General features: G+C 42.6%; 9 protein-coding genes across 9 annotated transcripts; 7 read left to right on the plus strand and 2 right to left on the minus strand.

The window, feature by feature from the left end:
* Window positions 1–1588: 1588 nt before the first annotated feature.
* Window positions 1589–2272, plus strand: KLTH0E14982g (uncharacterized protein; the record flags this gene model as incomplete). Its single annotated transcript, XM_002554084.1, has 1 exon — window positions 1589–2272. One exon carries the CDS (start codon window positions 1589–1591, stop codon window positions 2270–2272), a length of 684 nt encoding a protein of 227 aa, XP_002554130.1.
* Window positions 2273–2593: 321 nt separating this feature from the next.
* SMK1 (mitogen-activated protein kinase SMK1) lies at window positions 2594–3829 on the plus strand (the record flags this gene model as incomplete). The annotated part of the gene is made up of 1 exon (XM_002554085.1): window positions 2594–3829. The coding sequence occupies one exon, from the start codon at window positions 2594–2596 to the stop codon at window positions 3827–3829; it is 1236 nt and encodes a 411-aa protein (XP_002554131.1).
* Window positions 3830–4834: 1005 nt separating this feature from the next.
* VPS15 (ubiquitin-binding serine/threonine protein kinase VPS15) lies at window positions 4835–9394 on the plus strand (the record flags this gene model as incomplete). Its single annotated transcript, XM_002554086.1, has 1 exon — window positions 4835–9394. One exon carries the CDS (start codon window positions 4835–4837, stop codon window positions 9392–9394), a length of 4560 nt encoding a protein of 1519 aa, XP_002554132.1.
* Window positions 9395–9503: 109 nt separating this feature from the next.
* On the plus strand, window positions 9504–12545 carry SEC8 (exocyst subunit SEC8; the record flags this gene model as incomplete). Its single annotated transcript, XM_002554087.1, has 1 exon — window positions 9504–12545. The coding sequence occupies one exon, from the start codon at window positions 9504–9506 to the stop codon at window positions 12543–12545; it is 3042 nt and encodes a 1013-aa protein (XP_002554133.1).
* A 91-nt stretch (window positions 12546–12636) lies between these two features.
* Window positions 12637–14649, plus strand: MMS4 (Mms4p; the record flags this gene model as incomplete). The annotated part of the gene is made up of 1 exon (XM_002554088.1): window positions 12637–14649. One exon carries the CDS (start codon window positions 12637–12639, stop codon window positions 14647–14649), a length of 2013 nt encoding a protein of 670 aa, XP_002554134.1.
* Window positions 14650–14795: 146 nt separating this feature from the next.
* FES1 (Hsp70 nucleotide exchange factor FES1) lies at window positions 14796–15662 on the minus strand (the record flags this gene model as incomplete). Its single annotated transcript, XM_002554089.1, has 1 exon — window positions 14796–15662. One exon carries the CDS (start codon window positions 15660–15662, stop codon window positions 14796–14798), a length of 867 nt encoding a protein of 288 aa, XP_002554135.1.
* A 240-nt stretch (window positions 15663–15902) lies between these two features.
* KLTH0E15114g (KLTH0E15114p) lies at window positions 15903–17978 on the plus strand (the record flags this gene model as incomplete). Its single annotated transcript, XM_002554090.1, has 1 exon — window positions 15903–17978. One exon carries the CDS (start codon window positions 15903–15905, stop codon window positions 17976–17978), a length of 2076 nt encoding a protein of 691 aa, XP_002554136.1.
* Window positions 17979–18009: 31 nt separating this feature from the next.
* EXO84 (exocyst subunit EXO84) lies at window positions 18010–20094 on the minus strand (the record flags this gene model as incomplete). The annotated part of the gene is made up of 1 exon (XM_002554091.1): window positions 18010–20094. One exon carries the CDS (start codon window positions 20092–20094, stop codon window positions 18010–18012), a length of 2085 nt encoding a protein of 694 aa, XP_002554137.1.
* A 349-nt stretch (window positions 20095–20443) lies between these two features.
* On the plus strand, window positions 20444–21973 carry SIF2 (Sif2p; the record flags this gene model as incomplete). The annotated part of the gene is made up of 1 exon (XM_002554092.1): window positions 20444–21973. The coding sequence occupies one exon, from the start codon at window positions 20444–20446 to the stop codon at window positions 21971–21973; it is 1530 nt and encodes a 509-aa protein (XP_002554138.1).
* Between the last annotated feature and the right edge of the window lie 113 nt (window positions 21974–22086).

Raw genomic sequence — 22086 nt, forward strand, 5'->3', positions numbered from 1 at the left:
TCCCCAAATATCCTATATTGAATACCACCGACCTTTAGTGCTGGCTTTAGTCTACGGTACAGACCACTATTTGCAAAAAGAAAGGAATCATGCTGGCTGCCGGCAAAAGGCCCCGCCAGGTCTATACATATACCATCTGGGGTGGTTACTGCCTGATACTTTAGGGTATGTGTTTTCTTGTGTCCGCTGTAAGCCGCATTTTCTAGTCTCGCGTTTCCGTGCGGCCGGGCTATCTTAACGTGCGTGCCATCGATAAATCCCACGATTCTACTGTTAGAGATTGACCTGCTTGAACTTAAAAGGCTTTGGTCGATGCTGGCAAGACGACCAGCAAGCCATGATGCGTTAGTAACAGACAGACATGGACTTGCAATATGAAACAGGTAGCACGTCACAAATGTTATGATCCTTGAAATTGTTGAAGCTTCCCTTCCACAGAGGCTAGTCAGGACGGTATAAGTGCAACCACTCTTCAATCTAGCAATGAAAATGAAGAAGCATTCAAAAGCATCAAGTGAATATGCCCCAATATAGGAAGGTATCTTCAGTGCCTCAACAACACGATCGAAATCAGACTTACAAAAACCTGTCAGTTTTCGGAAGTCAGTGTTAGTGTATTTTAGTTTGAACTTTCCGCCGCTATGATAATTTTTATTATAGCAGAAGTTCTTACCTCGTCCTCTGGACCTTTTTCTAGTCTCGAATTGAATTTGGTTGGCAATCAGTTGCTCAGTGAATTTATCAATTAAAATGCGCTCCTCATTGTGAAATACTCCATTGTCTTCCAGTGTTTCAAGAACTAATTGTGGTGTGCGCTGCGTCAACTTATTTGTAGCCCGGCGGATTACAAGGTTTCCATATGTGTATCTTAACAGGTACTGATTCGTGGCTACATTTTCAATGAATTCGCAGAAGCCATCGTTTTTTAAGTGTCGCTGTAAGTATTCAAGTACCCCATATAGTTATGCAGGCCACACACTTCTTGATGTAAATAGGCCAAGCGCTCAACATCTGAAGTCTTCATAATAATAGAAAGCTCAAGATACAATAAGGACTCAATTGTAGTCGCGAGGGCAGCTTGGAAAGAAGTGGATTGTTGTCACGCGCAACCTAAAATGTCGCCGGACTTCTTTTGCCTCGAACTCGACCTTCAACCCATACTTCAACCTGTTTACAAACTCTACATATGGGTTGACGTTTTTTTCATTCTTGAGTCGTTCTTCATTATCAACCTCAGGCCATTTACAAGTACTCTAGTAGTAAGATGCGTAAAGAATGATTTTTATATCGAAGCAGAATGGCACTCCGCGGGAAAGCCCGATAACCAGGTGAACCCGCTGAAAAACCCGAGAAGAAACTTGAAACACAAATCATTTACCTCCTGCCTGACTACAGAAATGATATGTATGGGCCCCACATAATGAACCCTTTCAATTTGACCAAGCCGAGGTCAACGTTAGAGACAGAAACTTGATATCACATTAGACGAGCGCAGATCGGAAGCCAAGAACGTAAAGCGTGTGTTTGAGCTATATCGCTCTATTTTAGCATTGAAGTTAAGGTAAACTGTCTACCCGCGCCTACGATCATGTACCGATTAATTAAGCTTCTGGGACTGTTAGTTCTCCTATCGACGTACAAGAGCCTTCCTGGTGCTTACTTCGTGAGATTCTATGCCTACGTCTTGAGGAACTTGGGCCTTCCAATGCTCCTGGGGAAGAAAACAGAGACAATTGCTCAACTACAAAGCCAGCAGCTTGGGTGTTTCTCATATACGAGCCTAAAAACCTACGCCTCGCTCTTCGAATGCGATTTCTACCTCCATAAAAGCAACAGCACATATTTTGAAGAGCTGGATATTTCGAGAACCGACCTCATGACGAAGATATTCCAGAGTCTGTTTTTGAATTCGAAAAGAATGCCGTACGTCCCTGTAGCCAATGTCTTTACCAACTTTTTGAAGGAAATAAAGCCGTTCCAGCCATACGAGGTCCGTAGCTGTATTTTCTGCTGGGACGAGAAGTGGATCTACATTCTGAGTCGCTTTTACATCAAGCAGGGCACGCAACTGGCGTCTCTGTCAATTACAAAGTACGTGTTGAAAGATGGAAGAAAAACAATAAAACCAGCGGATGCCTTGCAATTCTGTGGGCTGTATAATGAAGAGGCTGAGTCAATCTCTGAGCGAAATATGAAGCTCCTGTCGCAGCAATGTGGCTTCCATGAGACAAAGCCTCTCGAGGAAATATCTCACCAGTACAACAAGATATAGAAAAATTCCAAGAAAACTTCCAAGAAAACCTCCAAGAAAACTTCCTTAAGATTTGAAGGGGGATTATTGCGAAGTTGGAATAGATACTCGATACATACATTATTAGAATGGCAGCTTGGATCAAGCAGTCAAGGTTTGAACGAAAACTTGTCTATCTCAACATAAACTTTTGGTTTTATACCACGTGATACTTAGACAGTCGTAATTTACAGTGTCAGTTTTTAGAATATCATTGAACACAAATCATTGTGACGTCTGTTTTATAAGACTGCACCAAATCTAAGAAATCAGCGGCGGTTCAAGGGCTCGTATATTCTCAGCATGTTCACATCGGTTGCTCTTCAATCAAATCCGAATCTCATAAATCAGGCTCAAAACAAATCGAAGCCGGCAATATACAGTAACAAGAACACCGATGTTGCAGATGCGAGCTCTCCAGGAACTTTGAGAACACCTTACACAACAACGGCTTCCAATATTAGAACCATATATCAGAAAGCTAATTTCTCTACACCTGGTAACTTTGATATTTTACAAGTTTTAGGAAAAGGATCATACGGCACAGTTGTTTCCGCAATAGACAAGAATGGCAGCGGAAAACCAAGACGCCTAGCCATAAAAAAAGTGACGAATATATTTGCCAGAGAAATTCTCTTAAAGCGGGCCATACGCGAGTTGAAGTTTTTGAATTTCTTTAGAGGTCACAAGAACATTGTGAGCATTGTTGATCTTGAGATCGTTACAGAAAAACCTTACGATGGCTTGTACTGTTACCAAGAACTTGTAGAATATGACTTAGCAAGAGTTATACATTCGACTGTCCAATTTTCTGAGTTTCATATCAGACATTTTTTGTACCAGATTTTGTGCGGTCTCAAATACATTCACAGTGCGGAAGTTGTCCACAGGGACTTAAAGCCAGGAAATATTCTTTGTTCAATAAATGGGACACTAAAAATATGTGATTTTGGTCTTGCTAGAGGTATTGCTCAAAGACACTTTGGAACAAAAGGAGCGGAGCTCAGCATTACAAACTATGTGGCTACCCGGTGGTATAGGGCGCCAGAATTGATACTTTCCCGTAAAAAGTATACCAAGGCTATTGATATGTGGGCGGTTGGTTGTATTCTGGCCGAATTTTATGGCAGAAAGCCTATATTCATGGGCCAAGACTCACTTCATCAGATTTCTGAGATACTTGAAATCCTGGGAACACCGCCACGGCCGATCATAGCAAAATACTGTTCCACAAGGTCATGGGAGATATTTTCAATGAGGAATGAAGTAAAAAAGCGCAGTTGGTCGTCTGTTTACCCCTTCTCCTGTAATCATGCGCATGAACTTTTAAATGCACTTTTAGACTGGGACCCTGACGCGCGTCCAACGGCCGAGACTGCACTGGAACATACTTTTTTTGTGGATTTGCGTAATTCTGAAGAAGAACCCATCTGCCCTCATGGGACTTTTGATTTCTCCTATGAGAACAATTTTACTTCAATGACTGCCTTACGAGAATGCCTTTATGATGAAGTTAAGGCATTCAAACAACAAGTATAAATCGCTGGTGCCCCTCGGTAAGCCGAGCTCCAGTTCATGCAGCAGCAGTTTTTGCTCCTTCCTTTATTACCAGGCTTTTGTCACAACTTTGGAAGCTCTTATTGTCCGCCACTGATCAACTCTTGGGAGCGAAGGAAACTAACAAATATATATAATAACATTACATAGGACTTTAGATGAACTTTGGTAAAATAAAACCTAATTTGACTTTGAGCATAGCAAAAGGAGAAAAATGCTTTCTGTTAATATTTAAAAACCTTGAAAACCTATTGTACTCTGATTTCTTCTCCTAGATATCGCGGTTACGTTCTCGAAAAATTACAGCTTAAATGGTTAGTCTGAATTCAAGTTAAAAGAAGTTGGGAACAGAGATCCCCTTAAAATCAAGGCGATTTCCTTTTAAACGGTCCGGCATTCCTCTTTAGCGAGTTTTAGGTGGTTCTTAAAAGACAGGATGGAAGTGCTACTGTTTGTGTAATGTATAATTGACTTGACTGAAAATTTAACGGCAATTTTGGCGAACTTTGCAGCGAATGCGCCAACATTTAACTTACAGCGTTGGGACGATACAGAGCTCTCAGCAGCTCTCGCCAGCTAACAATTTCAAACCTCGGATTGAGGCATAGGGAAACCGAAAAGGAACACATGATCAAAGGCTGCTCACAAAGAAGGGCCAAGAACGCATAACTGTGCCCTGAAACTAGTTAAGATGGTGTTGGAGATACTCAAAAGCCACAACGCGGGACAACTACCATCAAATATGTGTATTTACCAAAAACGTCTCAAAACAAAAAGGCTGACGTTAATCTTTGACTGATTTTCTCGAAATATTAGCCTTTGATAACTGCGCAAAGATAAATCTAAAATTTGAGCCATATTTTGCCAAAGCGGCTCGAGAGCTCTCTCAAGAAGCCATTGTTATGTGCTTGACGGGTTGTTTAAAAGAACTTGGAAAGCGTCTGCTTTCACAATGGGATCTGCAAAAATTCCATATTTGCATTTTTTATGAAAGAGTCCCGACCATCAAATGTCAAACTATTCAACTTAGTGGCAATCGCATCTTGGATTTTCACTCTGTCTAAAGAATCCTTACCTAATCTCAGGCTACAAACGAAGACACTTGAAAATCAACCCCGTGACCTGAGGAATGCAGGGGTTCTTCATGTGCCTTTAACTAGTCAAATACCTAGCCCATCCAGTCTCGTATCAAGTGCTATAGTGTCCTATGTCAAAAAGGGTCTGTACACTGCAGAGGAAACAGTTCGATGGACCTATGAGCAGTTCTATACTCACTATTCGATGGGAGCCCAGCTCTCCTTAATTGCTCACACAGCACCTTCGATAGCCATCTCATCATATGTCGATGTGCTCGATGATATACACTATCTGTCGCAGCTGAACTCATCGCGGTTCCTCAAAACATGCAAAGCTTTGGATCCAAATGGGGAAATACTGATCAAAGTGTTTATAAAACCTACTGATGAGTACAGTTTAACAGAACTAAGCAGACAGCTAACCAAAGAATCCTTAGTCTTAGCTCCACTACCAAATGTCTTGAACTATAGCAAGATCGTGGAGTCCGACCGGGCAGGCTACCTCATCCGACAACACTTGAAGTCAAGTGCATATGACAAGCTAAGCTCACGGCCCTCACTTGAACCAATCGAGCTTAAGTTCATCATATTTCAGCTTTTAAGGTCACTAGACGACATACACAGCAGAGGCGTGTGCCATGGCGACTTGAAGCTGGAGAATCTCATGCTCACGAGCTGGAACTGGCTTGTGGTGACAGACTTCTCAAGCCTTCTAAAACCTACTTATCTTCCTGATGACAATCCCGGAGAATTTTCCTTCTATTTCGACACTTCTCAAAGAAGAAGTTGTTATGTTGCACCCGAAAGATTCGACTCAGAGCAGTTTCACAAGAATGTTCAAACGAAACCTGGAATAAAACCTGAGATGGACATCTTCAGTGCAGGCTGTTGCATAGCAGAGATTCTCTCGGAGGGATACTCTGTCTTCAATCTCTCCCAGCTGTTCAGGTATAGAAACGGCGAGTACAATCCCAGTGAGTTTCTCGATAAGAACGTGACTGATCCGCTTTTTAAAGAGCTCATAATGAGCATGATCTGTCTGGACCCTCAAAAGAGAAGTAGTGTCCGAGAAATTTTAGCGAAGTACAGAGGATCGCTGTTCCCAGAAATTCTGTACACGTTTTACTACGAATACTTCAAAAATCTTGCAATATGCGGCGGAGGATCCCCTAGTATCGGTAAAACTTACAGCTCCTCTACATTAAGTTCACAAGTATTTGAAGGAGACAGAGTCGTTGAAAAGATATTCAAGGACTTACCCAAAATATGTGCTTCTCTTGGCTACCCGCTAAGAAAGGTTGAACCTGGTGACAAAACCTACGATCAAAAGCAGCAATTAATAATATCGCTGCCTTTCATTGGCACCATCGAGCTCCAAAAATTCAGTGCTATTTCATCATCTTTAAACGAAGAGTCAGCGCTCTTGCTTCTCTCGATTCTTCTTCATTCTTTGAGGACCATTAATGCCGCTTCAACACGCCAAAGATGCATGGTGCTGATATTAGCTTTGTCGCAGTATGTTTCAGATAGCAACAAGCTCGACAGGATCATACCATATATCGTTTCGATGTTTTTCGATGAAAGTCCTAGTGTCCAAGCATTATCAGTACAGGTACTGTCACAGATTTTGACGTTGGTAACAGAGCTCAATAGGGTGAACGAGAACATATTTGTCGAGTACTTAATTCCGCGACTAAAAAAGCTAATTTCAAGCTCCAAACACTCAGAGTACGTAAGAATGGTTCTCGCCGAGAATATAGGAAACCTCGCGAGGTCAGCAGTTCGTTTCCAAGACATCTCTTACGCGTCATATTTTGAAGAAGAGCATGATGTACAAGGATTGGAGATTTTGCAGAAAATGAAAATGAGGCTTATTCATGGGTTTGAAGAGATTACCATTGCTTTCCTGACGGACAATCAATCGAGCGTAAAGATAGCTCTTTTATCTGATATCCTCCCTCTTTGCGACCTTTTTGTAAGAGAGAAAACTAATGATGTAATACTGAGCCATCTCATTACTTACCTAAATGACAAGAATTCGTCCCTTCGAATAAAACTGATACAAGTGATAACTGGCGTTGCCGTTTTGCTCGGCCCGATTACACTTGAACAATACATTCTACCCCTACTTATTCAAACTGCTACTGATTCCGAAGAACTTGTCGTTGTGACGGTGCTCAAAAGTCTCAAGTCTTTATGCACTATCGGACTTATCCAAAAAAAGTACTTTTTTGACATATCAAGTATTGTATCACCTCTTCTGCTCCACCCCAATATCTGGATTAGGCAGTTTTCGCTAATACTTTTAATCGAAATCTCCCATAAGCTATCGAAAGCCGAAATTTATTGTCTCTTGTACCCAATCATTAGACCCTATTTTGAATTTGATGTTCAACTTACGTGGGAGTCAATGGTATCAAGCTGCAAAAAGCCAGTTTCAAGAACTGTGTACAACATCCTTTGCACCTGGTCCTTACGATCGACAAACAGTCTATTTTGGAAACAAGTCCCAAGCAAACAAAAAGACTCATTTGGGAACAGCAGTGCTATTTTCATTAACAAAGAATACACGACGAAAAACTACGGGTTTGGTGGTGCTTACAAACTATCTAAAACTTCCTTGAAGCTTGCCGACAATCGGGAGATCATGTTGACAAATGAAGACAAAGGATGGCTTGATAAGATAAAAACTGTAGGCTTGAAAGAAAACGAGCTTTGGAAAATAGCTGCTCTGAGAGCCTACGTGTTCCGCGTTGCTAAAATGATTGCTCGGAAGCCAGATGCAATCATACCTAATAACCCGCTCCTAGGTAACGAGGCGCTATCAAAAAGAGGCTTCAGCTCATACCGCTTACCAAGGAATGTTTTCTTCGATGTTCAATTTCTCAATGATGAAACTCACATGCGTGATAGCACTCACGTAATCATTAAGCATAGCAATACTCCTGAGCAGGCCATCTCTGAACGCATACCGCGAACGAAATCAATCGATCTCAACAAGTCGTTGCTTCTCAATGCAAAGGCCGCTCCGACATTAAACTCAAATTTAGACAACGTTTATGTCCAACTGGAATGCTCCAAAAGTAAGCCCTTACTGAAGAAAAAACCTGCATCTTGTCAAAGCGAAGTGAGCCCCTCAAAGTACGTTATAAAAAACAGCTACGAAGGAGGCGACTGTAATGTGGAGAGCTATCTAAGAACAATTGATGTAAAGCCGCCCTTCAAAGCTTATCCTGAGTTTGGCCCCTTTTCTAATCTGAGAGGCGGCACCTCTGGAAAAACCGCTTTTCGTTCTTTAGCTCAGTTGAATTTCGCTTTCCAAGTTGCTGAGCAAAAATCAGCAGCTATCAATGCATTAAGCGCATGCAACAGCCGCTCTTTTATCCTGAGCGGGTCCGATGAGGGAGCCATAAAATTGTGGGACATGGAAAAAATCTTGAAAGGCGAGACTTTCCTTCCTACGGCGAGCTTTCATGCTGGGTCTTCTATTGTGGATATTGTGCCACTGGCTGGATGTGATGTTTTTGCGGTCGCTGCTAAGGATGGCTCCATCTTTCTGCTTAAAATTATCGATTCTGAATCGAAAGGATCCGAACCCTCCACAAGCTCACTTCGGGTAGTCAGAAAGTATTTGCTGGATGACGCATCTGAACATGTTATCAAGCTCGCAACAACCCCTAGGGATGACGAGCCGATGATATATGCTTTGACAAATACGTCCAAGCTTTTTGTTATTGATCCGAGGACAATGCAGCCAACTAAAATTATTAAAAGTGATCCTTTACACGGCTGCGTGCTTTCTTTTGTTGTTAGCGATGATGAAGCAGCAGTAATTTTGGGAACGTCAAGGGGGATTATAGATGTTTGGGATCTGAGGTTTAAAATTTTAGTTTACAGTTGGACTTTCGCTGATCGCGCCCCCATTGTCAACTTAAACCTATACCCCTCTTTCTCCAAGCGAGACGGAATGAATATCGTGATCGTTGGAGGATCGAGTGAGTGTATTTTCACAATTTGGGACTTCTCAAAATGCCAGTGCAAGTACGTTGTAGCAGACGGGGAATTTGCTCCATCAAGTGGAAGCTTAACGGCTCAAACATTGAAAGCTGATGATAAAGAATTTAAAGCGAGCAACATAGAGGCTGGGCCTATAAGCTCGATTGTTGTTGAGGGTGACAACATTTTAGTTACTGACAACGAGACAAACAGCATCATTTGTTTCAATGTTAAAGAGGGGACCGCTATCACGGCTGTCTTAGGCGTAAATGCGAAAAAGGTTGGCTTTAAGACCTTACAACTTACAGCCACTACAAAGGCAATGGTCAAACAAAAGGCAGCAGAGAGAACTATACCAGAAATCACAAAAAATCTTCATCATAACACCATCAATTCGGCCGTTATGGTCCGTACTGCACTTGACTGGGCTTTAGTTTCTGCGGATCGCTCGGGAATCATGAATATTTATAGATGATATTTACCGTTCGTAGTTTAGTACGTTATTGTCGCATAAGAACTACACTTAGAATCAGATTAATTCGGAATAGGTATTATATAAAATTAACTAATCGCCTTTGTCGACAATGGATCGTCTCAAGCCGCTTCCCCAACGGAGACGCGCACTTTCAGTCAACAATGCTACTCACTCTGAAAAGGTTGCCATGAACTCTGCCCTTGATAGCCTCCAGAGCGATTTAAATTTAATTTCGTCAGAATGGAATAGGGTTATAACTGCCAACGCGAACCCATTGGAGCTTGCACTGGCATTCTTAGATGACACCTCTGTTGGTCTTGGCCATAGATACAATGAATTCAAGCACCTCAACTCTCGGCTTGCCAACGACCTTCAACACGCTGTGAATGAACATTATCAGGCATTCAACACAAACATTGCCTCCTATGAGCAGACCGTTGAGTTCATAAACGAGTCTCAGGAACATATTCGTGCGATAAAGGAAGATATGACGGCTTCCACAAGCGCGCTGGCGGGTACGCGGGTTCAGCTTGAGGAGCTCAACGAGTCATCTCAGCAATCCAATCGGATTCTCGAGGTTCTTAATGCAATAGAAAGGCTCCTCGCTCTACCTGACGAAATCGAAGATTACGTGAGAAACAAATTTTATAGTGGTGCAAAAGAAGCTTTATTGCGTGGATCCTCGTTGGCAGCAACATATAACCTTTGGAAAATTCCGACGTTACAAACAACGAGACAGATATTACAATCGCAAAAGCACACACTCTTTGAGACTTTGGTTGAAGATATAAGCGATCTAATTTATTCTAAAAAGGTTTCTCCGAGCAAGCGCTATCAGATCAAATTATCTCAGGCTGGTGACAACGATTACAGTAACCTGGAATCGCACCTTTTCAATGCAGCTGATCTAGACATCGAAGAACAGTCAACCACCATTAAGTCTGACCTGGAAAAGTTTTTGGATACATTGAGCAATCAAGTCAATTTTGTCGCGGACCACAGTTTCGCGCTCAATATCAAGGAGAATACTTATGAAAGGCTTTTCAGCTTGCTTCAAATTTTGAATGACATGGGTCAGCTACATGCGGCGCTTGATGGAATCTCAAGTCGCACCAAAGAAGAAATGCACAACATAATCGCGAATGCAACGGAGGAAATGAGGGTTAAGCATGGTTCTTTGATAAAATTGTCAACTCCTCTCGAGAGTGACAGTGACTTTGGACTGACGGGCGAAGAAGCATTGTCAGTGTACTTGAGGGACTTCTTTTGGAAGGTCTTTTTAAAGCTTCTTTTGGCCCTCCAATGCCATCGCGCAATCTATGAAATTGCTAGAGCCTTGCAACCTTCAGTCATGGCTGAAAGATACCGCTTTGGCGAAATTTGGCATAAGACCCTCGATGAGATACAGATGTTTATGACCAATTACACCAGAGAAAACAAGCTGCGAGTGTCTTCACTAAATAATGTGTTAAGAGGCACCGAAATCAACAAAACCTATAAATCCAAAAGGCCGCTTACGTTTTCCTTACAAAACAATGTCGATGACGCCTCCTCAACCCGCGATCACGCAAACAATTTGAGAGACCTGTTCAAAGAGATGTTTCCAGGGTTTTCCGCATCGACCAGTATGAAGCTGAAGTCGATCTATCTTGAGGAAGAAACTTTTGAACAAGAGGAAACACTTATCCCCCCTAAGGTCTTCAACATGGCTTTCATTTTCGAGTCACTACTTCTCTTTGTGGACGGATGTGCGGAAATCGTTCCTTTGGACCTTGCAAAAGCTTGCGTTTCCGCTGTGACCTTTTTTAATCAATTCATGAGCCAAAATTTTCTTCCGCAGCTTGAACACTCGTTAGCCCATCTATTCGAGGTCAACGTCGAAAGCACTAACACGTATCTTCTGGAACTGCAAGCGGAAGGGCCACCTATATTTAAGGCTGCGATAAACTTTAAGGATCTATTTTTCAAAATTCTTTGCATTTTGAACACGTCGCACACTTACCGCCCGAAGCTTGTTGCTGTAGTTTTAAAGGTTCTCGATAGGTTCTATGAGTATTATGAAGGAACATTTGCAAGGCTCCTGGGCACATCCTCCACTTCAAGATCTGGGAAAAAGATAATTAATGTCTGGCTTGATAACGAATCCTTAAAAACTGCGACAGGAAAATTTATAAATGGAGATTCCACTTGTCTCGGCACGGAAATTTCTTTGTTGCTTAATACTTGTCCAGTATTTACTAAGCAGGAGGCAAACTTCAGTAAGCAAGAATTTTTCAATGCGCTCACCTCGGACACAGTATCATCCTTTTTGAACACTATTATTTGGATCAATAACTGGCTTCCAGAACTTGGCAAACAAACAACAGTTCTTGAAGAAGATAATCCAGAAGCTGTCAGCACAAAAAAGCTCAAAAATGAGTGGTCGTCATTTGATTTCGCGAATTTTGAAAACCTGGCGTCGGCCGACAGTTTCAAGATTCTACTAAATACTGAAAGTTGCAAACAGTTTGATAGCGTTGTTCGAAGCTTCAAAATCATGGAAACAGAGCTGGTGAGTTGCCTGAGGTATGATGTTAGAGCGAGGGCCATCTACTACGTTGCACAACTTTTCCGCGAGTCATCCTGGTGCCCTGAAATGGCTAGCGTCGAGCTTGACCATAACATTTCTTCTCTTACTACAGAGATAACTTTGTTGGAAAGCAGAATGAGGGAATTAATACCTTGCAATTACAAAAACCTTATATTTGAAGGCCTTTCTGACATGCTTTCGGAAACATTTATCGCGGGATCGCGTACGATAGTTGCCCTCAATCATAACGGGGTAAGGAAATTACTAAAAAACATCAGTATTCTTCAACACACTTGTAGAAATATCGCATCATCGCCTGGAAATGTGGAGATGTCTGCTGCCCGGGAATATTTCAATCTCTGTGCCTCCAATGAACATGATGTTATTGCCAAATACAACGCTGGTGAATTGCAAAGATTTACACTCGATGATATTAAAAATATACTGAGATTGCAATTGAGTGAAGAACTGAGACGTCAAATGAAAAGAAGCAGCGGCGTGGGGAGAGTTACATCCGTATCAGCGAATAAGCGCTTCTCAGATGCTGTAAATCGGTTGCAAATCAAGAGACATAACGAATAAGTTTGACCCTGTAGCAGTTAACGTTGATAGTGACATCTTATTCGCCATTTGATAGATTAAAGGATTTTGAAGTCCGTTAGGAATAACTTCAATGAGAAACAATGATCCTTACCTAGGGATGTCCTCCATTGAAATTATAGAACAAAATGACCGGCCCGGTTCCGAAATTGCTCACCAGCCGTTGAACGTGGATATTATCGAAATTACATCTGGAAATGAGGATCTGACTCCCGCAAAAGCGGCAACCCGGTATACCTACCCTTCTTCGCCGCGAGCCTGTCACAAGTCAAGCCCCCTAAGGACAAGCGTTTATAATTCCGAACCATTGGATCACTCAGTTGAGCTGTCTGCCGCCTTCCATGATGACACCACAATAGATGAAACAATATCAGAGAGCAGCTTTGCACCTTTAGAAAGGCAACAAAACGCAGCCGCAAATAAATCAAAGGAATCATCTCCCGCGTCGCTAATTTCATTAAACAAATCAGGCCCTACGGGCATAGACGTGCCTAAGAAACTTGAATCCGCCCTTGACCAGATTATAAGCGAGGACATTTTTTCTTCGGATGCGACAGAAAATATGTCTAGATTGGCCCCTGGTGAGCAAGCTCCTCTGAGTCTCAAAGCGATGGGTCATAAATGGTCCCTGCGAGATGGTGAAAAGCTTTGCTTTTCTGAAAGTGAACAAAACGAAGCTGAAAAAGTCGCCGAAGTTCCCTCAGCAAGAAATCTTTTTGTGAAGTCTTCGCAGTCTGAAGCGAGCATCGCTCTGCCTCATGATGACAGAGGGCAGAGTTTCATTGAGAAAGAGCAATGCTCTTCCAGCACCAGAAGCCGGTCGATTTCAACAGATAATAAGGCTCCAGCATCAGTTATTTACCAAATGAACGATGCTATCGAATACTCTTCTACACCGGAGCCTGCCAAATCACACGCTTTAGATCAGAATCTTGTGCGTCCCCCAAACAGCACTGCAAAAGTCAGTTTAAAATATTCAAAAAAAAGATTGCATGATGAGACAAGTGAGGCGCTCCTTTCAAAGGTTGGGGATAGAAACGCTAGGCAAATCCAGAAATTTGTCGTACTCGGAAGGTCTTTTACAGATGAAGAGTCGAAATTGGAGATCAACAAAAATCTCGCAACAGGCGCAGGGAAAAAAGAGTTCAATGCCGCGAATAAACTTGTAAAGGAACCCTCTGTTTTAAAAGAGGAAATATCCATTGACATTAATGAATCATTATATCAATCGTTCTTGGAAGATGGAGTGGACTTACGAGAAAGACTGTCACCTGCCCAGATTCTGCATACTCACACAGTAAATCCGCTTATGAAGCTGCGAAGAAACTGCAAGTCTATCTACGATTACGAACACGGAATCTTTTACCCGATAAAGGAAACTTTGGTAAGTGAAAGTATCTCCATATTATATTACGATGCGTTAGAGTTTTTTCATCAGTATACTGTTGATAAGTTGCGACTTAAAAACTTCATTGAAGGGTGTAAAGAGGGTGGCCAACTTGTTCTTATAATGGTCAATGGTTGCGACAGTTTGATCAAGGGGCTCCAGAATCTGGAAAACCGACGATTTAGGCAACAAATTAACGAAGAGTTAGGAGGAACAAGCCCAAAGAGAAAACGGGGAAATAACAAGAGTTTTAGCAAATTGGAGGAATTGAACATCAAACCCACGGACGTGGAAAAAGAAATCGAAAGCATCGCTATATTGATGAAGGTTCATTTCTTCTCAGTTGAAACTAAACAAGATTTTGCCGTTTGGATGAACAATCTTTTGGTTGTTGTGGGAAGGAAGCGATATGACCCGATAATCCGACACCAGGATTGGTCTCATATCAGTCTCAGATCTGCACACGACCCTCAAGACGCATTGAGCAAAACCGTCGAGCAGCTTGATCAAATGACAAGGCTCAAAGCCCAGCGAGTTGTAGCTGTTTACAAAAGCTTCCAACAGTTGTATGAAGATGTCAACAAGGGTTATTTAATTAGTGGAAATGATGGTAACTCGTTAATGGGCGGTGCCGCTGAGAAAGCGATGGCCACGTTACTGACGTCTGAAAATCCAGAAGAATTAATATATCTTGATTAGGAGCGAAGGAGCCAAATACATAAAACAAGATTTAATCATGCCGCTGTTTAGTGGGGATTAAGAAGTGCATTTTATAAAATGTTCTGTTTGCATCGTTAATACTGTCGTCCAGGAATATGGATAACACATCCTCTTCAATCAATTGATTATAGTACATGCTTGACCTTTTGGTAATCGTCTTCGTTAAGACGTTCCTCTAGCTCTTTGATGGAAGGGAAGCCGGACCTTAGCTGCCTCATTTCTGCTTCATTCAATCTTAAACCAGAAGTAATTAGCTGCGATAAGAAGTTAAGCACTCGGTCAACAACGTAAACACTGCTCTCGGGGTCCAAAAACTTCAGTGTACTCTCTATTATTTTCCTTTCCCTCAATTTTTCAAGGAACGACTCTGTCAAAGATACTGTTGCGGTTATAGCAGTCAAAAACGCAAGTGCTCTCAATTTTAGTTTATCCGTCGCATTATTGTCTTCGAGAACAGGCAAGATAACATCTAACCCTCCTAGTGTTTCCACGGCTTCAAATGAAGCCTTGTTATGCCGAGTTAAATTTGATAAAGCATAAAAGGCTTTCGTCCGTACTGCTGACTTTTCTGAGACAGCCCTGGCGGACTCTATCAGCTTTCTTACACCATCTTTGTATTTCAGAAAATTGTCTTGTGATTTTTCGTTATTCTGTACTGCCGTGCCAACTATAGAGAGAACGTTGGCTCTAATTTCTGACTCAGGATCGCTAATCAACTTAATAAGTGGTTCCCATAATTTAAGGTTTTCAATGTTGTTGGCGTTGTCCAAATTCTCAATCAGCATCTCGAAGTTATCCAGGGCCACTAGCTTTGCGTCGAGAGTTGCCTCAGGATTAGAAGCGACAGTTACAGCCTGTTTCATCAACTCAGTTTCATCGGGTCCTCCTCCAAAAAGCTGTTGCAAGAGCTGGGGATCCGGTTTCCCCACCTTTTCAATTGCTTCTTGATCTCCTTGAGAGTTAGCTATCGACCAATGTAGTAGCTTATCCATCTCGAAATTGTATAAAGCGCTACGGACTTGACTGATAAATCGGCTTTTTCATCGAGGCCCATTGACATTTAAATGCAATGAGATGAACTTTTCTTGAACGTTCTGGAACAATAACTCGTTAGTAACGATATACGACTTAGAGATCATGGATATCTAAGGTGGTCAACATCATCCATTCCTAACAAGATGGGTTGGTAGCTCGAAAGCGTCAAGGTGAGACTTTCCAAACTTTGTCTCCCTATGCTCCTAAATATTAGCATTGATTCATCAAGAAACCCTTTTTCAGACAAGGTCACACTACCACAAGATGTGGTGCGCAAGTTGGTAGATGATGGCGTTGAATTCACCACATCGAGACCCATATTTCTACGTCTGACAGCTTTTGAGAACTCCAAAAATGGTCCAACTAAGCTCTGCAGTATTTCTGTTAGTGTTAGAGAGTTTGCGCTCGAGGACTCTCAATCAGTAGTGATACCTTGGTACCTGGCCTTTAAAATGAACATTCTGGACAAGATTAATCGTAATGAAATATTTATGGACTATGTGCTTGACGAGGCTATCCCAGATGGCTCACACGTCTCGTTAGAGCCTCTCGGTTCAATTGCCTGGCGCAATTTACAACAAAACTCACAAAAATACGCGAACAGCCCTGTCGTTGATGAGCCATTCACCGAGAAGTTTGTTCTAGATGATTTCTTCCTCAAAAGCTTTCTGGAAGCCCGTTTAAACAATGCCTTTTCTAGTATAAGCAAGGACGATTATATATTAATGTCCACGAACTCCAACGGCGAGCTTTCGGACAAACTGTACAAGTTTAAAGTGGAAGGACTATCTCCGGGAAGCACGGTAAATGTGGTTAACACAGATCTTGAGCTAGAGGTTGTGCGTACTATAAAAGCCCCTGCTCACACTGCCGGGACTGGTATCAGCAGCAGCAGCGAACTATCCGTTGGTGAACAAGGCAGAAAGAACGTCAGAGTCTCAATTGGAGACGTAATATCAATCACACCTTCAGAATCAAATACAGTTTTTCAACTAGCCAGCCGCTCCAACCTCGAGCTATGCATTATTGAGAATGACACGGACGAATCCGGCCAGATTTTCCTTGGAGGCGACAACACAGTTGATTTTGATTGCTGTTTATTAAGCTCGAACTCAGTACCCTCTAGTATTCTCCGCCTTCAAAAGAATATAAGTTCAAGAATCGAACTTCCGGAAGGTAAGATCTATTTTGTAGTGAGGTTCGACGATGGGTCGCTTGAACGAGTTCTCAAGTTTACTGTCCAAGAGAAGACCTTAGAATTGAATAGAAGTTCCTCCGATCACCAGTTATGCCCCCATTGCGGAAACTATATTCCCAACACTGCATATGATCTCCATGAACTGCGATGTTCTCGGAGCGTCAAAACTTGCCCTGAGTGCCCAAAGAAATTCATCAATGTTAGCAGTGTACCGCCAGAACATTGGCATTGTAGCCAGCAGCATCCTTTAATGTTTGGTGACACAACCCGGTCCCTAAAACGTCATCAGCACTTCTATCATGAACCTCAAATTTGCGACCTTTGCCAATCACATTTTCAAAATTTAGAATTGATGGCTAGGCATAAGCATGATGAATGTCCAATGAAAGAACACATCTGTCGCTTTTGTCATTTATCACTTCCTAGAGAAAAATCGACTGTCGAGTCCAGATACTTTGGCTTATCTGGTCATGAGTTAGCTTGTGGTATGAAAACCACAGAATGTTACAAATGTGGGAAAATAGTTAAAAGAATGGAACTGGATCTTCATTTAGGTATCCATAATGCAGAAAAAGTTGACAAGGCAAAAAGGCTGCAGCTTACACTATGTAAGAACGTCAATTGCTGTCGAACATTGGGGGAAGTTTGGAATGCTCAGTCTCTCTGTGATGTATGTTATGGGCAATTTTACTCTACACAGGATGACCCCGATGGAAGTCAGTTTCTAAAGAAACTTGAGAGGAAATACGTTATCCAACTTTCTAGAGGCTGTGGCTCAACTTTTTGCAAAAACATGAACTGCAAATCATCCGGTTTGTCGCAATTATCATCAATGTCAGAGGTTATGAACCATGTTCACAAAAGCCTGATGGTCGTTCCGATCTCTCAATTTTGGATATGTGTGGATGAAGCAACTACGAAGAAGAAGCTTGTCGCAGACATGTACGCTGAACTTAAAAGTGGAAAATATGAAATTGAGTGGATATACTATGGCGTGAATCGGATCCCGTCAGTCACTACAGATGCTCTCGATCATTGGTTAGGGGAAAACGCAATCCCTAGCCCTCTTAAATAAGGCCAAACGATATCATATTGGCGCTGCTCTATCAACCAATTTTTTGACTGTTCCTTCTTATGAAGTCGTCGAGTTTGTAAACAAAGTCAAGCCCAACACTCTTAAGATCATCAATCTGCCTTCTTGAAGATTTGATAGAAGATGGCGGGATCGCCTCCAAATTCAAGAACTGTTTGTTGATAAGGGCAAAGTGTTTATCAACTTCTTCATCACACCAACTTACTAGAGCCGACGAAAAATTGGTATCCGTGTTCTTAAAAAGCTCTTGAACGCTTGAAACTACCTTTTTTAGCGTCTGGAATCGTATCACAGAAATTTGAGTGAGGTAAATGACAGGGTTATGGGTTGATCCAACTTTCAATATTAGCTCGTGAATATACTTTGACCTGTTTTGTAAAAACAGCTCAAGGGCGTCATGAGAGTAACCAAGCAACAATAAATGCTGAACATACTGAACAAGTTTTGAAAAGTCAAATGTTTCAGTAGAAGCTAACTGTGTCAGTTTGTTAGTCAAAAGCTGATTTCTGTACGTGACTTTCAGCTGTAATAAGTTCAAAACCATGTAATTATCTTGGTTGCTCTCTTTGGCCAGGGCTTGAATGAATTTGTTCAGGCTTTCTATTTTGTGAATAGCTTCTCTGTAGTCATGTCTTGCAAATACTATATCGAAGTCTTCGACATCATTATCAAAACGCCCAAACGCCCCTCTGCTGAGTTCCACCCCTGAAAACCGGGTTTGAGGTTGCATGGTAGCAGCTATTGTTTGAAGCAGATAATTATCACTAGAGTCGTTCAGACTGCGCGCCGTATTGTTGCCAAGACTTGAATTTCGTGTATGCCCCTTAGTAGGGCTCAGCGTCAGCCCTCTACCAGGGGTCTGTTGAGTTGCTTGGAGATAGGAGAAGGAGTCGCGAAGACGTCTTGCATTTTCCTTCTCAGCCTGAGAAATAACATTCAAATCGTCTTTCGCCCCACGGACGATGCTAACAAACCGATCGTATTCTCTTGTTTTTTGAGTTTGAATCAAACATTGATTCCTGTTTGAAAAATACAAACCAATTCTATTATCCTTCTGTGGATCGATGTTAGTGTCACGCAAGGCATGGCAGTGGCATGCGATCAAATCATGCTGTTTTTTATCTTGATTTCTGGCCGCCACCATAATCATGTCATTCAAGACAAAAATGTGAACAGCCCTCAGAGGCTTGAGAGTTGCTGCATTGATTTCGTACCAATCTGCTGCTTCCATCAGAATGTGCCTTCCGGACAAGGGCGAGATAAACTTTTGAGCGCCCTCTACTGACTTGAACAAAGCAGCTAGTTCGTTATTCCACATCTTTTCTAGCATTAAGACACTCGTACGGTCTCTCGCCTTCGGAGTTTTGGTTGGTGGCATTAATGACGCCTGTTCAGGTCGAGCCTTATTTGCCTGTCCTCTCTCTAATTGTAGCTTTTTTTCTGCCATAGATTCAAGCTCTCCCATTACTCCTTCAAGGTCGCTTATACTAGAGCGTAGCTGCTTCAGCTCGATCGACGCAACGTCCAGATCTTTGTTCACTTGTAAAACTTGAGCGTACGAGCGATTTATGTTCTCCTTGATCTCATCTGAAACTTCCAAAGATAAGTCGTTCAGTTCCGAAGTAAAGCGGTCAATTTCGAGAGCACTAGCATTGCCAAGTGTGTGCGCTACGTACTCCTTGGCCTTGAATGATGAATCGCTAAGGATCTGCCTGAGAGACTGATCGCCCCTTACTTCTGCTTGTTGTGGCCTTAACAAAGTTGAATTAGACCGAGATCTAGCTTGCATGTTACTACTCTCAACGTTCAGAAGGCTTGAAGAGCCAAGTTGCGGCAGAGGAACGGACGAATAATCCGACGGGGGAACATATTTCGGATTATGGAATGACAGTCTGCGCTGCATGGATGTTCCAACTCTGTTACGCTCTTTGGTACCAATTTGCGGCAACTCAGAGTAGTTTGACGGCACTGTGAGGTTTTGGTATGGATTGGACTTGAACTTCCCATTGGCAGGAGACCTTGATCGCGTCTTCGTCTTTGTAGGCGAGGAAATTTGCTTCCAATTATTTCTGGCCTTTCTTAGTGAGAGCTCAACCATTGTGTACTTCCGTGTCAACTGGGTAGACGTGCTGTTCCAGCTAAGCTGACATAAACGCCATTCTAGCAGGAGGCTCTCAAACCGTTAACCGAAGGGACGAGTTACTTAACTTCATGGAGCTCGTATCGCGCGATGAAAACAAACTTGGTAATCCATGTTATTGAAGTATTGTATAGCTCAGTATTTCAACAAACACATAATGTGAGAGGCACGAAGCTGCTAAGGTGCATTGGGTTAACTGTTGGTGACATATTTAACGCCGCTTTTGAAGGGAGGCTCGCTTTTTGTTGAAGGTTTTAATATCTCTTGCACTCCGTAGAAAAAAGCAGCAGCAAATCGCCTATGGATCATGAGCCTAACAAGCGAAGAATTAAACTACCTGATATGGAGGTACCTCCAGGAATCTGGTAAGGAAGTCTCAGCTCTAGCACTTCAGGAGGAGTCACGCGTTCTAGAGTTTGAGTCCAAGTTTGGTGAGCGCGTTCCAATTGGCACACTGGTGAATTTCGTGCAGAAGGGTATCTTGTATGCAGAATCGGAACTCATGGTCCGTTACGACCGTGAGTCCATGTCACTTGACCCCGGGCTCAATGCACGAGATTTCAACCTTGCTCAGGCTCTGGAGGTCGATAAAGAACGTGTCCCAGAGCTAAAGGCGGTTCAGCGGTTTGCTTTGGAAGATCAAGTTAACGCGGGAACACACAGCCCCGGTATTGATTCTTCTGATAAAATTGGCGGCGAAGACTCCTCCAAATTTATCAAAACATTACACGAATCTCTCCGGTTACCTCAGAGCACTGTTTGTCAGTGGAATCCTAAGAATACTAGCATTTTATCGTGGGGCGGGCCCGAATCCACGGCAACGATAGCTACATTCGAAATTTCAGATGGAAAGCCTCGTGTTCTTCAGGAGACAAAATGCCAGCATCCCCTTGGTATCAGTGCTTCGACTGGGAAGCTCACAAACGACATTACATGCCTTGAATGGTCTCCAAGCGGAGAAAGTATTGTGACGGGTGTTGAAAATGGGGAGCTGCGATTGTGGACATCTGATGGGAAACTACAAAACGTTTTCAATTTCCATAAGAGTGGAATAACCACAATAAAGTGGAATGAAGACTCCACGCATTTTTTGACATGCGACGTTGAAAACGTTGCGATTGTCTGGAATTCCTTAACAGGGACAGCATTGCAACATATCTCTCTCAAAGAGAGTGGAGCCACAGAGTCTTTAGGAGTGGACGCTTCCTGGGTTGGACCTGAAAAGTTTGTAATACCAGGCTTGCAAGGAGCAATTGCCCTGTGTGGAATTGGCGAGAGTAGGCCGCTTGGTAAACTAAATGGCCATACCAAGACCATCACAGCATTAGACTACAACTATGAGACCAAAATGCTCTTGAGCGGCTCGGACGATACTACACTGCGAGTTTGGCGGAGCGGGGCCTTGAGCTCTAGCAACTGCTTTATGGGCAATACCTTGGGCATTACTAGTGCATTTTGGCTGGACCAGGACAGAGTGATTTCAACTTCATTTGACGGTTCAGTGAGGGTTTGGTCACAGTCAACTAACGCACTTTTAGGCCTTTCAATGGTCGACGGCATTCCAATATTTTGCGGCTCGCTCTCTCCGGACAAGCGCATATTCGCTATAGGCAAGATGGACGGTGAGGTTTGCCTTTACCATATTGGAAAGCTACTCGAGCTCCTCAATGATAAGTCGATCAATGATAGTACACACCCCACTCCTATACCTATTTGCGGTGATTATCAACATAACATAGAGGGTAGTTACGTGAACGGTATTGCGTGGAACGCCAGTAGCACTCACTTGTCTATATCGTATTCCTCAAGTGATACCGAGCTGATATTTGTCGGGTGAACACCATCAGTCGACTCATCGCATACTGCAGTACTGTAATGTTAGCAGGCGTATGTTACAAAAAAGGCAGTAGAATTTGGATAGCTTACCGGCCAGATTTGAAACGAGAGTGG

The sequence above is a fragment of the Lachancea thermotolerans genome (assembly GCF_000142805.1).
Source record: "Lachancea thermotolerans CBS 6340 chromosome E complete sequence".
Lineage (NCBI taxonomy): Eukaryota > Fungi > Ascomycota > Saccharomycetes > Saccharomycetales > Saccharomycetaceae > Lachancea > Lachancea thermotolerans.